The sequence below is a fragment of the Nelusetta ayraudi genome, unplaced genomic scaffold (assembly GCF_046127955.1).
Source record: "Nelusetta ayraudi isolate G7.1 ecotype Tasmania unplaced genomic scaffold, CSIRO-AGI_Nayr_v1 ptg000019l, whole genome shotgun sequence".
NCBI classification, from domain to species: domain Eukaryota; kingdom Metazoa; phylum Chordata; class Actinopteri; order Tetraodontiformes; family Monacanthidae; genus Nelusetta; species Nelusetta ayraudi.
This window is the reverse complement of record NW_027466069.1, coordinates 9,124,118-9,141,873: the sequence shown is the minus strand read 5'-3', so window position 1 is coordinate 9,141,873 and position 17,756 is coordinate 9,124,118. Positions and strand designations below refer to the sequence as shown.

The 17,756-nt window shown below is 48.7% G+C and overlaps 1 protein-coding gene across 7 annotated transcripts in view; it reads left to right on the top strand.

The window, feature by feature from the left end:
* The first annotated feature begins 1,875 nt into the window (after positions 1–1,875).
* tmcc1a (transmembrane and coiled-coil domain family 1a) overlaps positions 1,876–17,756 on the top strand; it is a 42,727-nt gene continuing 26,846 nt past the window's right edge. Inside the window, exons 1-5 of one of the 7 annotated variants that reach the window (XM_076027012.1) lie at positions 1,879–2,047; positions 3,003–3,081; positions 12,715–12,764; positions 13,342–13,573; positions 13,958–14,244. In XM_076027012.1, coding sequence (XP_075883127.1) covers positions 13,987–14,244 — 258 coding nt within the window. In that variant the 5' untranslated portion in view covers positions 1,879–2,047; positions 3,003–3,081; positions 12,715–12,764; positions 13,342–13,573; positions 13,958–13,986. Of the gene's footprint in view, positions 2,048–3,002; positions 3,082–12,714; positions 12,765–12,828; positions 14,245–16,415; positions 16,482–17,756 lie in introns of those variants that run through there. The other 6 variants (XM_076027008.1, XM_076027007.1, XM_076027011.1 and 3 more) reach the window with 6 other exon arrangements.

Sequence of the window (17,756 nt, the reverse complement as noted above, 5' to 3'; positions counted from 1 at the left end):
TTGAAAATTAAAAGCAATCCACTGTAAGGAAATGCACATTTACATGGTCATTTACAGTCTCTAATCAGAAATTAAACCAAAAAATATTTTTACTTTCTCAAACCTGCATAATGACTCATCCTTGGCAGGATATAAAGGAAAAAGGGTTCTATGGTTCTGCAGCACAGTATCAGGTAGGAGAGTTTCAAGTTCTAAGCGGTGAAAACGTGTGTATCCAGTTGCTTGAAATCAATACTGTCCTAAATAATCTTGCAGATCAGACCTCATCGTAATAGTGGTCAAATAAGAGTTACAGCGTAAGATCATGGCACAGAAAGTGCAGACTGCATTCATTAGCAGAGTAACAAAGCATGAATTAGCCAGGTTTTTTTTTTAGAAAAAAAACATGAACCCAAGCAGAATGCAAATAATGACATTACTACGGCTGGTGTGTATCAAGGCTAGCTGCAAACGGACTGTCATTGCGGAGAGAAACTAAATAAAGGTTCACCCGAGGCAGAATGTTGGTTTTGCAGGGGGTTCTGGGTGTCAAACTGTGATAAAGAATTAATATTTTACCAACGACAGCACCAGAAGATAAGTCTGCCCCTTTCATTTAGCATTTCGTTCCTTGCAGCCATGATTTTTTAGTATGCATCAGGTGACCTCTTTGCAGGTCATCATACCAAGCCTCAGTGTGTTATCTTCAGAGATAGACTAATTATGGCCAGTTTGTCTGCAGTGAAACACAGCAAAGGCCAAACATTGGGAGGCATTTGTACATCTTGTCTTTGAGGTTTTTATTTGCTGGAAATGTTATAATGAGTCATTGGAGAGGTGTTGTTCTCTACCATGATGCTCTATCTGCCTTTCTTTGACACAGAGCAAATTACAGATACATAGAATACTTCCACAAGTATTTTATTTCCATGGATGATGTTAATATGAACGAGGGAACGAGGTAGGTCCAGATGAGTTAAAATAATGACTACAAAACTTAAGCAAATCTAAAATGTGCCTTTTTGAGTCTTGTCTCATTGACAGTTCATTGACTCTTCGCTCCAGCTGTTACACATATTTCTGGAAGACACTTTCATGAGGCAATCCCTTCCCGAGAAGTCATAAGGAAAAACAATCAAGACGCTGCTCTTCTGCCCCTGTGCCTGTGTTATGCTGACATCTAGAGGAGGAAATGAAAACAAAACACGTCGAGGGAGTTCTAGGCATACAACAACTAAAATAACATTTACAACCACTTCATTTTCCACTCTTTTTTCACTTTTCACTTTTTCACTTTACGTTTATAACCACTGAACTTTTCTGGGAATGAAAAAAAAATCACTGTGGCTGACTTGTTAAAGTTTATTATACCATGATTTGCATGACGTTTGCCTGCAGGCTAAAGTGCATCCCCACGTCAGTAAAAACAAGATATGAAAATAATAAAAATACAAAACATTTTTCGCTCTCTAATTTGATGATACTGTCTGTGAGGGATCTTCTTTTTGTGCAGTTGTGTGCATTTGTGTGCCACTGACATTAGCCGCTGACAGATCCTGTGCATCTGTAACGTTTTAATGAAAACAAATGGCAATGAGTGATGTTTCCTCCTCACTTAATTAAGCAGAGTACTGAGAAAGAGCATCAGTGGTTAAACGATTCTTATTCATTATTCATTGGGGCAAACTTTGATTAAATTTTTGTTTGTGGATGGAAAAAAAAATTGCATAGTGAATTACACCATTCACAACCAGTTCAAAGTTTACAATCTTGAGGAAAACTAAAATAATTAAAAAATAATAATAATAAATAAATAAATAAATGTCTTACAGAACCGATGAGTGGGCCTATATAAAGCTCTCGGAGAACGCGTGAATTCCACGAGCGCAGATCTTCGGTTAGCGACGTCGTGCGTGATGACATCAGAGCGGGGGCGGGGCCTCGGAGCAAGCGAGGCGGACGGATGGCAGTGGAGCCCGGAGCGCCGAGGAGGGGTACTGCCTGCCCGCCTGCCCGCCCGCCCGCCCTGGGGACGACCGAGCCTGCCAAACAGTTTGCTACCGGGCCCGTAAGTGCGAATTCAACGTCCCAGTTTCATACACGCGTTCGACTAGCGTGCGAGTCGTTGCTCCGTGTTTGCGTTGCCGCCGACAGCTGTTCGCCTTGTGAGAGACGTTTCATCGGCTCTGTCGGTCCACTGACTCGCTACTTAACGGGACCGTCGGCGTCCGTTGAAACACACTGTTGCTGCTCATTGACAGCGCGGACCTGCACTCAACTCCCACTGACAAGGCTTTTCGGCGGCACGACACGGCGTTTTAACGCGTGTTCACATCACACACGGAGGCTGTGGCGTTGGGGACGCGATGAAGTTGACGCAAAGAACGGTTGTGAATCGTTATTTACCTTTTTATCCATTGCTGCTCCTCATAGAGACCACATGCAGACTGAAATCAATATGTTTTCATTATTATTTTCTTCCCTGGGGGGGTGCATGTCATTGTAAATGCTAACGTTGATTTGATGTAATTTGACCCTGTTTGTTTGTAGCCTCTTATAAGACTCCCCAGTGTTGTCAGTATTGCTGAGGCACGCTGGGACGCAGTGATGTGCCTCTGTGTCTTATTCTATTAGCCACGGGCCCTGCCAGTTGTTTCGCAACCTACACAAGTTTTAATAAAAGCCTCGGCAGGGTTTATTTCCGTCCCAGCAGGCTAACACAATCTGATGGCCTGTAGACATTTCATTGCCGGGGTAAGAATGAACATCCGCAGCCTCATTAGATCTCCATTCTTCACAGAGGAGGATTTTTATTTATTCATTCATTCATTTATTTATTTATTTATTTTTGCAGACTATTATTAACTGCCTGGGACAGCCAGAGACAGCGGGACAGACGTACGCACCGTCACACTCAGGCACAGATCAGCCAACATGCGGACGCAGAGCGTACGGTGTGCCAAGGGTGCATTAAGAGTTACACTTTCCCTCTCACTTTTGTTTTTTTCTTGTCTTTGTTGAAGACCCACGGGCCTCATGTGGCAGGTTGCTTCCCCTGCGATGAAGGAAAAGCTGCTCTGACGAGACCATCATGGACCAAAGGTTAGTTTTCATTCCCTCGCTCTGCTCAGCTATGCTGATGATTTGTTTCCCTCCCTCCATCCCATCCCCTCCTGCTTGATCTTTGGCTGCTTACATAACATAACCCCGGCGTTTTTTGACAAGCGAGCAGCGTTTGCTGTCGATTCCGACGTTGAAGGCCCGGACGCCTCCGGCGTGTGACGGGATGTGTCCCCCGGTCTGCTCGGTACGCACTCTGCTAAGTGGCCGAGAGCTCGGCTGCCCCTTCAGGGCACTGCCAGCGCAGCCATTCATGCCTCAGTCTGACAGTCAGACCACCGTGATGACGCTGCTCCCCTCCTCCTCCTCCTCCTCCTCCTCCTCTTCCTCCACTTCCCACTGCACTCACATTGTGCCTTCGCCCCCGTGAGGAGCTCAGCTTGGAATTCTTTGTACGAGTGCAGCGTGCATATGCATCTGCTCTTGCATGCACAGCGCTTACAGATTAGAGCCCCTGTGTGTTTTTTTTTTTGTAGATGGGAGGCGTCTCCTCCCCTAATTTGAGCTCGGCTTAATGCAACGGAGACGTTCTTATCTAAGATTTGGTCACAAGATTAACACACAGCTCTCGCTCTCGGCTCGACTTGTCGTCACCGAGCTAGCTGAGTCATTGGCAGCTCGGAAAAAGCCGGCGGCACTTTGGTGACTTCTGTCATTTCAGCGCGAAATGTGTCAGTTTTCAGCAACAAGCGCGTGGAAGGTGCAAAGTGAGATGACCTCGTGTCGTCCGATGTCGGCTGTGACCGTGTGCTTGTCGTCGCCGTGCAGATATCTGGTGTTGTGCTGCGCTGGAGACTAAAGTTCTGTGCAAAAGTTCAGTTGATATTATTTTCACTACTTCCACTGCCTCAACATCTCCTCCGTCTATTTCATTTTGTATTCACATGATGATTTTTGTTGGTCTCCCAGTTTTACATTCATTTGCACGTTTCAATGCAAATGAATGTGAGGGAATTTCGGTTCAGATTTACCGTAAAAGCAAATAATGGTGCTAAAGATGGTGCACCAGCCGCTTCCATAGGCTTTTTACAATGTCATTGCTGCCTCCCTTTGCCTGTGACATAATTTGCACCCGGACTAAGAAACAATCACAGGGCAACTTGCCCCATATATCTTTTTCAGTGCTGTCCTGAGCAGCGTTCACTCGCCAGTCATGATGCATTTCACGCCTCAATTTGAGGTAAATGGCCAAATGTATCAGTCAAAAATGACCCCTTGAAATTTAATCAACAAGTGTTTGATAGACTTTCCTTATTCTCTCCTGTAATGCTGCTCCCACACGTCGAGAATGAAGGTGAAATTCTTCCTCAAAACCTGCGGTCTCTCCTGGCAACCAGCTGCCCGCCTCTCTCTGCTTTCTTCCTGTTTGTACAAGTGCAGCGAAGAAGAGGAGGTCACGCAGACGGCGTTACCGGGTCTTTACTTTGAAACCGGCAACACCTTTGAATCATTTATAAAAGCCCCTCCGGCAACATGCTCGACCGAGCCACTTTTGATGGAAGGCAGTGCATTCCTTAAAGATGTGAACAAATGGAGTTGTGGGGGAAAGATCCAGTTCTATGGCAAAGCAAATGGTGCAGCGCTTTGCTGTTTTTTGAGCGCAAATGACAAATCAGGTAGCCACTTGTGTGGTTTGTGTTGTCGACTAATTACAACCTTAGCATTCAAATAACAACCTTTTTTTTTAAATATATATATTTGTGTTATCTACGTGTCCAATTTGATCCTATGATGCTAAAATCTAAATTTCCTTCCCTGTATTTTCTTTCCCTTTTCAGTGGATGGAAGGATTGCAGATATTTGCATTCGGAGGTCAGAAAAAGTCTTAGTCATTTTTCCCCACGCTTTGCTCTCTGTTTTGTCGGGCCCCAATGCTATGCTCGTAGTAACCGCCTCGCCACAGCTTGGATATGCTGATCCCACTTAAACCTCCTGGCGGGGCTGCGGAGGTGTCTGGTTACTCGAGTTCAAGAGATCTGGCCAAGGAGTTATTTAAATCGGCGACGATACGGATGATTTACATCTGCCTGCGTAAAACTGTTCTCACCTGCTGGAACCGCACATGGCCAAACGGCCCCACGGCCTGATAACCCAGCAGGTGCTTTAGTTGTGGTTGTGCTTCGACCCGTTGCCCTCACCGTTGCCCGAGCTCCTTTTGCCACCATCTCTGGTATGAGGCTTGCAGCTTGCGTGTAGGTGGTTTCCCAGCCTGTCGACAGTTGATGATGCCACTCTGGAGCGGGAGCTTCAGTATGTCGGGCACCAGGTTGGAGCTCCTGTTCTGGACTCTGGACGCAAACGTTGGTCCACGCTGATGAGCGATATACAGTATGTGTGCTTGCAGGAAGTCTCTGCTTTGTGTGTCAAAAGCACCTGTCTCGCACGTGAAACCACAATCAGGTCAGCTCGGGTCCGTTCCTTGTGGCGTCGTCGTCGTCGTCGTCAGCTTGAATTATTCATCAGGACACTTTGCTGTGCCGTGTTAAGCAACACGCGTTGGCGGCGGGCCCTAAGTAGGTATACGAAAAGGCCGTAGCGCCTTGTTTAATGTATTACATTTAACGTTCAACGTGCAAAGTTGTGACTAGATGTGATCTCCTACCTCCTGCCTTGGGAGGGGTATATAAAGGGGAGTGGCTATTGAATCGAGTGAAACTTTAAGAGCCGGTTGAAGATGCCGTCTGTCGGCGAGGGAGATGAGCTCCATTTCAACGTTGAAATCTGAGCGATCCGCCTGGAGTGCACGGTCGGAACCGAAAAGTTGACGGCCCATTACTGCACGTACGGTATGAGTGTCACGTTTTTTTTCCCCCCGGCCCTGCACAGCACATCCCGGACGGATCGATAAGGTGCTTCCTCTGCTGAGAAGACGTTTAAAAAGCAGCTTTCCTCTGTTACTGTAGCCGATGAAGTCTGCTGTAGATCATATTGTATAACCAGTTGCTGTGGCCATTTAACACAGGACACCGAAGCTTCAGACTTGTCTGTGTTTCTGTTATTTCTCCTCTCTGAGTCCTGTGCATTCCTCAACTCTTGCTTGAGCTGTCACTGTGCAAACAGCGGTGCGTGTTTGCAAAGTGACTCGCGCTCGTCTGCCTGTCCGGGCCAATGACTTGAGTTTTTAATTCCGGTTTGTCTTGTCCCCGAAAAGCAGACTTCAACCTTTTGGCAGTGTTCGAACCCTGGTGGGTCTTCGCCGTTCTCGCCGACTGTTGGTGCTGCGAGGGCTGCGTTCAGACTGCAGGCGAATCTGATTCAAATCAGATTCCTTTTTAAAATCCGATTTTTAGAGCGGACTGTCCACACTGTTTTTTTTTTTAGCAAGTGTCCAAGTGGGGTCTGGCTGTGTTCAGAGTGGGCCACATTATTGACTGATCTAACAGGTTTCTGTAGCAATGACTGTCCAAATGCGATTTGAAACTACCTCCCAATCCGTTTAGCGGATTTCATGTGATTTGTGACTGTTGAGTCTACAAAAAGAGCCATCCGCTTTCAATCTGGATGGGCTGAAAATCAGATTTTGGCTGGCCGTCTGAGTGCGGCTTAGCTAACCTGCCTGTCTGATCTGATGCAAGTTCATCCAGCACGTCTCTGAATGTGGCTTCCCTGCGAACACAGAGCCTGGTGTCTCTGCTGAAGTCATCTCCTGCGCCGTCACAAGTGACACCAGGCTGCAGTCCCCTGCCTCGGCGCTGCACGCACACATGCACGTTGCACACGCGCGCGGTGACGCACAGGCATAAATACAATAACGATTGTTCCTATTTCCTGCCCGTGCTGTCATTACGCAGCTGCTGAATGAGATACGGTCCAGTTTTCCATCAGTCAAAGAAAAGCCGAAATGCACACGCGCACATATGCACATTTCCTGACACGACCAACCGCTCCGGCCGTCTCTCTCTCTCTCTCTCTCTCTCTCTCTCTCTCTCTCTCTCTCTCTCTCTCTCTCTCTCTCTCGCTCCCTCCTTCATCCCTTCGCCCAATTCCAAACTCAAAACACATATTTGTGCGGCGTTCGCTCGCTCGCTCGCTGGCGTGCCCGTCGCTGCCAGAACTCTCTGGCCTAATTCCCCCCTCGCCCCCCCACCCGCCCCTCGTATTGATGTGTGTCTGTCAGTGAAAGAGGCACCGCACAAAGAGCAGCGATGGCCCCGTGTGTGTGCGGCTCCCAGGGCGAACAAAGAGCGGCCTATTCCGCGCCAGCTCTTGGACTCTTCTGGAAACACTGCGTGCGCTTGTTTAGGCTCCGGCCATATTTTGAGTTAAGCGATTGTGTGTCCAACAAAGAACAACAACGTGGCTGCTTTAGTGTCAAAGAGCAGTGGCCAGATTGACCCCCGGCGGCTACGGTTGTGTCCAGTTAGCAGCTTTTTTTTTTTTACGTCAAGAGAAGGTCGAGATAGAAGAGTGAAGTGTTGTTGTTTTTTGTTTCGCTTTCTTTGCTTGGAACGACTGCAATATATTACATAATGCAGACACGTGATTGATTGTGCTGCAGAATTTTGGTCAAAATGTGACGAGGAATATATTGTCGTTTTTGTCGTCTTGTCGTCATGTGACCATGTTGCACAAATGCAACCTCAAGAGTGCCCAATTGACGGCAGCGCGTCAAGAGTCAAGACATTTGCGCCATTTTTGCAAAAGTTGACGCTGTGATTTGATTGATTCGCACAAGTGCTAATCTGTATCTATATATTATATAATAATAAAAAATCCTACATTGTCCACGTAATAGCTGTGCTATGTGACTTTTTACTCATCAAAACTGTTGACTCAGCTTAATCGCCTCTTTACATAATCACCTTTAATAACCGCCTTTGTATAATCATCCAAATGGGTATAATTTTGGAACATTCACAAGTGCCACATTGTCATCAATATAATCCCTCCCTGAAAAAGGCTTTCGTTCTCGGGCCTTACTTTCACGTTTAAAGAGGCCTCTGGTTTCGTGAGTTATGCATCATTGTCAGTCACTTGGCAGTTTGTCTACATGGAAGGCAAAATAATTAGAAAATTAAATAAAACAGTTTAGTTTCCTGCTGAAGTGGATGCAAGCCCCTTTTTAAAAGTGCTGCACTTCCAATCCCCGGTGTGGACTCTTGTTATGCCCTGGCTGGCAGCGCTCTGCCGAGCTCTCACCGTCTCCCCAGTTGAGCTTTACAGAGACAATGACAGCGGCGGGGCTGAATGGAGCGAGCTGTTGTGCAGTGGACGCCGCTTTTTTTGTCTGTTTGTTTGTTTGTTTGTTCGGTCCGTCTGTGTATTTTGACAGGCACCACGAATCCGAAACCGTTGTCCTGGCGGCCATTCGTAATTCACCTTTGACTGCGTAGTCGAACTTTGAAACATGCTGACTCACCGAGGCTGCTGACCCTGCCTGCCTCCGGGACCTGTTAAACAGCACATCGCTGATCTTCCTGCGTGCTTTTCTTCACTATTAAATACACCTAAATGCACTCGGTGGCCATGTTGTGCACCTGTTCAACTACAAGTTGACGAAAAAATATCTCATTCACTTTGGGTGTCAGACTGAAGGAGAAAGGAGGTTGAAGTGACTTAAAGCACTTTACATTGAACCCATTATCCATTCACACTGGTGCTGGTAAGCTACATGTGTAGCCACAGCTGCCCTTGGGCAGGCTGATGGAAGCGCCAGTCACTGAAACCCCTCCAACCACCACCAAACATTCGACAGACTGGGATGGAGTGGGATTTCAACCGCCAGCCTTTCGGTCATTGGACAACCCGCTCCACCTCCCGACGTCCAGTTAGCAGCAGTTCTCTGGACAACGCCAGAGAATGGGCAGACTGGTTTGAGATCGCAGAGCGGCAGTAACAGTAACTCATTACGACCGAGTTATGCAGGAGACCGTGTTTGCACAGACACGAAAGGTCAAGCCGTATGGGTAGTAGATGGATGACAGCGGCACAAGCCCGCGTCAGGCGGCCGCCTCTCTCAGCTGGGAAGTGGAAACTGGAAAATAGAGGGCTGCAAATCATTGCCGCGACTTCTGCCGCGACATTTGGACCGGTAGGTTCAGAGCTTGGTGTCAGGTACACGGCGACTACATGGCGGTGTGATGGTGGGTGCGAGGGATGGTTTCTTCTGCGTGCACGTTGGAGGCACCTGGCCACTGAGCGTGAGAGACGCACGGCAGCCAGTTCACTGTGTTCAGATGGCCTCCGCCACGTTTCAACCCAGCAGAGAACCCCTGGCGTGTGGTGCAACTGCAGACTGTCAAGCCACGTTGCCTTGTGGAATATTTTCCACAAAGACGCCAAAAGCTGGTCCGTGCAGATATTAGCAAGGTGGAGTGGATGAAGTGGTGGGTGACTGCACATCTGTCCAGTAGTTCGTGAGGATGTGGGGCTGATCCTGGGACACGCTCTTTATCTGGATGAAAGGAATAATGAATGAGATGTACAGCAAATCGCCCAAGAAAACCAGGAATAAGCTTTTCCCCCTTGCGCCTCCTCTTCTATTTAATGATTAGTTGTATTAATTTACATTATTGAATGCAGAAAGAATGCCCGATTGACAGACCGCTAACTGATTTATGTTTCGCCGCAGATTATCCCGTCCGTATTATTTGCACAGTCAGAGAGTATTTACAACGTCAAACTAGAAGCACCGGTCCAGAGCGGGTCAGTCATCATCCGGGGGTTCCATCTGGTGTTTGTTCTTTTGCGTCATCAAGTTGGAATGACGAGCCTTGCTTAAATTAAACAAAGATCCGTGACCTCTTGTGCACAAGTGCTCGCGCACACGCGGGACAATAAAAGCTTTGTCATCCGAAGGCTCCTGAAAGAGGATTTGGCTTGAATTTAAAACCGCAGGCAATCAAGAAAAAGTCCAATCCGGGTTCGGGATCATCCGTGTGATGACGGAGGAGATTTACGGGCCTCGAGGGAGGGATGGGCACCGTGGCGGGACACAAGCCCCGGGGATAGGATTACCTTAGATTCATTCGTTCCCGCCGAAAAACACAGTAGCAGAAACAAAGTCCGCCGTTATGATTTAATACACGTGGATGTGGCCGCCAGTAGATGCCACTAATTGTCTCTGTCAGGGTTGAAACGCGGCCAGTAAAAACAAGCCTGCGCGTTGGCCTTGTGTGTCCCGCTGCCAACCTCCTATGATCACTGTAAGGAAGTTCATACTACATTCATTTAAAAAAAAACAAAAACTAACATGCATTAAAGAAATATATATTATATTTTGACAGTGGCGAGACTGAAGGTCCCATAATGTGCAAAATAATGGGACACGTGTTTGTGTAATGTGTTGAACGTGGTGCATTGAACGCACCAGGATTGAGAAAAGTCTGTCCGATAAGTTGTTTGCTTGCTTCACTTTTCAAAAACAAAAACAAAAAACCTCTGCCATTGAAGTCCAGGATGAGAACTAAAGATCTAAAATAATATATAAATCATATATAACGCATTTTTCACATTTATTTATTTAGAATCTGCGGCTCTGGTTGATATTTACCGGTAAAATGAAAACCTAGCAACATAAACTATGACAAACTACCGTACTATAAACAACTACAAACTATTACTATCACTATTGACTTATTTTTGTACCAGTCAGGCTTTTTGAATTGTGTTTTATGTTATCGTCCCCTAATGATGGACACTTCAGCAGCAAATTATGCGTCATTACTTCCCACCTGTAGTCCGAAACGAATGCAGAGGAGAACCTGTATCGGTGCTGCTTTATGTTGACAGCACTATATTTCAGGCACTTGAGGCAACAACCTTAGAACCTGTCTAACACTTCTTAAAATAATGTCTGAATCAGACACCGAAGCGCCGGTTGATCCGCTTCGACACCAAGACGGGTTATGATGTGAATGAATTAACATGCACTGTCTCGACCAGGCGGCTTCAGGGGAAAATGATCTATGTCCTGCTTTTTTTTCACATTGTCATTGCCGTTATTGCTTCGCCTCTGTAGATTATTTCAGTTACCAGCGATGCGCGTGGCACTCAGTGCATGTCTGTCTGTCTGTCTGTCCGTCTGTCTGTTCAAGTTCAAGTCCTTTGTGCTGACCAGATGATTAAGAGTTTTAGTGTCTAAGCGTCCTGCCTCTGGGCTCTCACTGTTCCTGCCTGCCTTGTTTTGCAGCCCTCAGTGGGAGCCCCGCCCGTCTGTCTGTCTGTCTGTCCGCCCGCCCGCCTGTCTGTCCGTCTGTCTCGAGGACAGGCCGCATGCTATCTGGTGTTTGCCTCGGTGCGTCAGCGTGTGTGAAGTGGCGGGGCTTGATCAGGAAGTGCGTTCTGTGTTTGACATTGTTTTTCCTCTCGTGCAGAAGCTCTCGTCTCTTGGCACTGCTACGCTGTGAGCCTCACAGGGAAACTAAATGAGCTCCACTGGGGAACACGTGTGTGAAGTTGTTTGGCTCATTGGCGGAGGTTCCGTCCGATGCACAGAGCGCGATTAGGACGACCCTCGTCGGACAAATTTCACAAATGCAAATGTAGTCATCCAGCAGACAGGCAGACGTAACGCAGAACTTTTCCCTCAGTCTGGCCTGGTATTCTCAGCAAGGACACTAGTAACTAATAATAATACTTTAGCACTGGTAGCATATCTAAACGTTCAAACTGCTTTCCATATTTCGTTCATGTGGGCGTGTCTCAAGGTGCATGCTTTTTTTTTCTTTTTTTTTTCTCTTTACTAAGCACTTAATATTTTGCCTTCACATCCACACGCATGCAATTGCGCACTTAAATGTGTTCAAAATGTGACTACGTAACAATTTGAATTCTTCATTGAAAATGCAAAAGATGAAAAAAGCATGGTGGCTAAAAAAAAACAAACACCTGTAGCAATAATAGCTGTAAAATGCACAATTTTGGACAGCACAAGCCCAAATTACTTCAAATTACTACAGGGCACAATAAGGCCACTGCATTATTTATTTTTTTTAAGTATACTACCCAAAGTATGTAATTTAGGACACAGCTTGAGTCACACCTGTATAATATGTAGTTTATGGTACAGACATAATGGTTTGGGTGACCTTTAAAACTCCCATATTATTCCCAATTTTGGAATTTTTCATCCCAGACTTGTGGAATCGTCCAATCGATCGATTTATATAGACACACAGTATATCTTATTGAGGAAAGAAGGAGGCAGCCTTGACTTGAAGCCTGTCCGTCGCCTTTGGCTCACATAATGAATTAGTCATTCTGCAGTGGAGTGCTGCTGCTCCGCTCTACTCTGCCTCTACTTCTGACCTGCCACCGTGTCTTTCAGACCTCAGATTGTCCATTAGAATCGGGAGCTTTGTGCGTTGATGCTTCCTCAGCCTGACAGAAAAAAACAGAACAAAAAGAACAGACAGAAAACCTCGGGTTCTCCAAGACATTTTTTATCTGAAAAGCGGAACAAGCCAGAAAGAACAGGATGGGCTCCATTAGTAAATGTTGATTAGAGTTTGTGTATGTTGGTTCATTTAACCAGTGTACCCACTGTGTAAATTGCCTGCTGAGAGGAATAACAACTCTTGTTGGGTTTTTTTCTGAGAAAAACATTAAAGTGGCCTAGAACCTGGTTCTGTTTGCGTGTCTTTGATCTCCCTTCTGTTTGTCCTGCCCACTCAGGTAGTCCACCGGAGGGAGTAACACACTGCTGCCAGTTGGGCTGATGGTAGGTGGGTTTTTTTTTTAATATATATTTTTCATTATCTCCTCTCCTTCTCGTGCGCTCATTTTCCTCCTTTCACTTCATTCCATCATCCCCACAACCTAATTCGGCCTCCTCCCTCGCCGGACGGCTGTTCAATTCTTGTGTGCGTGCGAGAATGCGCGAGCGCGCTTCCACTTTGTCATGTAACGTTTGCGTCTCTGTGTGGCTCGCTAAGCTCACTGCAGTTTTTCCGACAGTGATTTCCTGCACTCTTGCGTGGATCTCTGGCCGGCTGTCACGATTTGGAATAGAAATGTTGCACAATCTCAGCCTGCCTTTCAATTGGCTGCGTTTTTTTGTTATGAAATTACAGTCGAGTCACGTTCTGTTTGTCTGTTTAGTTTGCTTGCCTCGGCGCAGATGAGTGCTTTCCGGCCTGCAGACTCAATATTTTGAATTCACACTTTGTCTTATTGCCTTGACACAGAGACGCAAATGCGATGAAATGTGACTGAGTGAGCGAGTGCGTGTTTTCTGTTTGTTTGTTTCTAGATCTAGGCAACATCTCCACCTCTCCTAATCCATTTCTCTCTCTGCGCTAGACCAGCATGCCTTTGTCCCTCCCTCCCTCGAGCAAAGACGTTCGCTCCCTGCACGGATTCGTCCCAGCCCCCGACCGAGCCGTCCCGACCCTCCGTCAGACGCTGCCCTCCACTCTAACTCTCGTCTGTCTGCCGTCTCTTCCCCTCCACTAGTCATTGCCCTGGTCTAAACCCTCTGCATGCTGAGAGGAATCTGCACTTGGCGACGGTGTCTTCCTGCTGTTCACAGGAGGTTAGCAGGGCCAGAAAACTGCAGTGGGGGAGGGTGGTGGTGGTGGTGATAGTTGAAGGGAAATGGAGCGGGTCAGCGCCAGTTCAAAGCCTGGAGCTGGTGCTGAGGCGCTGAGGCCGCGAGACCCGGACCTGAGGAGGGTCCCGTCGCTGTCGGAGCACGCCTCCCTCCGAAAGATGAGCCAGAACTTCAGAGACGGCGTGGAGGGCATCGGCCAGGGTCTGGCGCACCTGCTGCAGCAGCAGCGCAAGCGCCTGTCCCTCCACCGCTCCTCCTCCTCCTCATCGTCATCCTCTTCCTCCGTGGTGTCGCCCGAGGACGCCTCCAAGCTCTGCTGCGCCCCCGACTCTGACCACCTCTCTGCCCCTGTGGTTCCCTCCCTAGCCGGGCAGGGCTCGGCGGCCGCCGGCACCATGAGGCGCGGCACCAGCCTCCAGAGCCGCCGCAGCAAGGGCTCGGCCTCGGGATCCGGCAGCGGAGACCGCGACCCGCTCCTGAGGGGCAGCCCCCAGCCGCTGCACCGCCGCAACACCCACGATCCCCAGCAGCACACCAGCCGCCCGCGCTCCTCCTCCACCACCGAGACCACGCCCAGCAGCCCCACCCCCGGCTACGGCGCCGGCGACGTGGTCCTGTCGTCTGGGTACCAGTCCACCGAGGAGACCGACAGGGTGAGTGGCACCTCGCCAACGTGTTGGTCTGCTCAGCAGGGATTGAAAGTTGTGCGGCTTTATATCTGGAGAAATGTATACATCATATGCAGATGTAATATTAGAATCTGAAATTGGAGGACCTTTATTTATTCCACATTGGTGGCACAATTGCACAAATGTCGTGCAATAGAGAAGAAAAAAATTAATTAAAAATAAAAAAGTAATAATAATAAAAAATAATCTATCGAGTAAGAAACTATTTACATCAATATGATCGTATTGATCTTTCTCCACATGAACACTACCATTCAAAAGTTTTGACACACCCTGTGAATATAACATTTTCTTTCATTCTCATGACTTATGAGTTATTTCGCAGGTTTTTCTTTGCTGCATAATTACATACGTCTTGCTCATATATTTGATGTCTTCAGTATCTATCAGCAATGTAGAAAGTTGTAAAGATAAAGAAAAATTGCATGAAAAGTTGTGTCCAAACTTTTGACCGGTAGTGTAGTTCCTGGTTACAGCTCGGAATTGACTTGTATCCCCTTTTCACAGTTTGGGAAGAAAAACGAACAACAAAAAAGAAATGTATGGTTACATCTACTCTTAAAAAAATACACTTTTCTTCTCCTACCACTGTGCATTTATTGCATTTTTACACACTGCATCCCAGGGTTTGGATTCATAAGCCCTGCTGAAATAATGGCAGCGTGGAGCTGCATTTTCGTCCGTCTGCCACCAGGGGTCACTGTCCGATCAGCCATCGTGCTGCGAGCGGCGGTGCCGGGACTGGGTTCATGCGGAGGTTGTGCTTGCATTATGAGCTCATGTTAGTCACAGACGGGGCTGATCCCGAGGTTATCGCGGCCGTGGATTCTCCGGCGGCGTCTCAATCCGTCAGCGGCACGAGCGCCGCTGCTGATCGACATCTTTCAGTCTGTATCCATCAAGCCGTGGGGTTGAGCGTGTGTGACCTCACCTGGGCTGACGGAGCGGCGCTGACGGAGCTCAGACACCTGCCAAGACTGGCTGTCTGCGTCTCGGCCCGTCGCCGACTGAGCATCTCCGGCGGCTGCCGTGACATTTAGGTCATCCGAGCAGTCGCCGTGGTTACGCCCCCCCCCCCCCAAAAAAAATAAAGAAATAAATAAATAAAAACTTGCCTGGAGCCACGCCCCGCTCAGGTTGCCATGGCAACAGCCGCGCGCTCGACCTTGGAGGTGTGCGGCGCCCTGCTGTCCGTGGAGGCTGAGGCTTTTTTCTGAGCCTGCTTTAATTGGAGTCTGTGCTGCGGATGATTTTTTTCCTCCTCCTCCTCCTCCCTCCCTTCGTCCTTTCTGTGTCCCCCTCTTCCTTCCTCTCTTCCGGCCCCCTCACTGTCCCCCTCCTCCTGTTCCCCGGAGAGAGTTTGTGTAGACATTCAGCTGGTCCCTCCTCCTCCTCCTCCTCCTCTCCTCCTCTTCCCCTCTTCCCCTTTCTCCTCCTCCTCTTCCTCCCCCTCCTCCTCCTCCTCCTCTTCGTCTTCACCCCACCCTCACAGCTCACTGGCAGGAAGCACGAGGCAACCCTGCCTCGTCCTGGATGAGTGAGAGCTGCGAGTGAGTCGAACGGATGGAGGAGAGGTGCAAGTGTGTGTGTGTGTGTGTGTGTGTGTGTGTGTGTGTGTGTGTGTGTGTGTGTGTGTGTGTGTGTGTGTGAGGCGCAAACACCTCTTGAGTCAGTTTGCTTGCGCGCGCGTGTGTGTGTGTGTGGGAGAGAGAGAGAGAGAGAGAGAGGCGGACGGAGCTCAAGCGGCTTCGCTGAAAATTTGAGTAGTGGGCGACGCAGCTGAGGCGTCTTTAACCCCCCCCCCACTCCCTCCCTCCGCTCCTCTTCCTCCCCCCCCCCGCCCCCCCATCCTCATCCCCTCTGCGCGTGTTTGCATAGTAAACGAGAGCGATGAGGACCAGAAGTGTGTCTGTGTGTGTGCGCACATGGCTGTTTGGAGAGGAGGGTAGTCTGTGTGCTTTTGGCATGTGTGCAAATGTGTGTGTGTGTGAGTGTGTGTGTGAGTGTGCGGTTCACGATGTGAGGCAGTGTACTTTGGAAGGATCCGTGAGTTGAGCAGAGTAGGAGAGAGAGAGGAAGAGGGAGAGAGAGAGAGAGAGAGAGAGGGGTAGGGGGAGAGTCGGGCTCCAGCTGCGGATCCGTCCGTCCGTTGGTCGGTCAGGATGGTGCAGCGCTTCAGCCTCCGCCGGCAGTACTCCAAGGTAAGCTCCTCCAACCAAACCAGCGTCTCTCCTTTTTCGTCTTGTCCGTCTCCGGGCTGCGGCTCCGTCCGCTCCGCTCCGCTCCGTCGCTGGGAAGCCACAGATGCTGTGGTGGTTTTGCTGCCGGCAGAGGCTCCCCCATCCCGTCTCCTCTCCCCCTGCCTGGGTTGTGGGTGTGCCGTTTGTTTTGGGGGGTCGGGAGGGGGGAGTGTTGATCGATGGGCTCCCCAGCTGAAGTGTTTTGCTGAAAAGTAGCCATAAAAAATACCTCTTGACACCCTAAACAAAACAAACAAAAAAAAGGCTTTTGTGCTTTTTGCACTTTCTGTTTTTCCGTGCTACTTGGACTCGTCCGCACGCCTCCCAGTTCCATCCACGCTCTGTCTGAGTGGGCTGCCTTTGCACTTTACCTCTGCCCCTGTTAAACAGTAACCGGAGGTCCCGCAGCGAGAGCAGCAGGGAGCCTACCAGCTCAATCGGAGCCATTGACGAGGGATGGAATTATTGGCAAACATCTTGCATGAGAATTCATAACGGGTTTAAAATAAGGGTGTTTCTGCTGAGAAACCGCCTTGTCTGCGGGTTTCATGGGTTCATCCCCCCGGTGGCCCACATAGCTGCTAAAGAGGGTAAGAGGGACCACATTTAAACTCAGTTTAACGCCTGCTGCTCTGCAGCTGGTGCTCAGCCTGTGGGATTAATTACAATTAGCTCTTGATTAATTGATCGACTGAGCGCGCGCCCGTAAATCATCTTCGTCCCCACGTAATGGCGCTGGTGAACGCTCATCTGCCTTGGAAGTGCTAAGGCGCTGGATTAATAACAAGAGACACAGTAGGTGGGAAAAAAAAAGTCATGCCAGACTGATGAAGACTGATCCTGTCTGGCTTTCGCTTCTCGGCAGAGCTGTTAGGCGTCGAGATGGGGGATTGTTATACACCAGAGCTTGCAGGGAGAAGTAGGGAGTGAGCTGGGGGCGGGCAAGGGGGGGGGGGGGGGGGGTATTACTACTGAGCTGAGATGAAACAGAAGCCAAACCTTCAGGCCTCCTGCAACACCATGTTTCTTGTGTGAGAGAGACTCTAACCGCTGTTAGTCTATGGAGAACATCACTTCCTCCAGGGCCCGTCTGTACGTCTGTAAATGTGTCTTCGCCCGACTCCCCAGGGTAGCCCCCCCCCCCCCCCCCCCCACACACACACACCTTTTTTTTTCTTTTCTTTTTTACCTCAGGCCCCACGTCCACCTGCTTCACGACTCTCCCCTCTTTTGTCT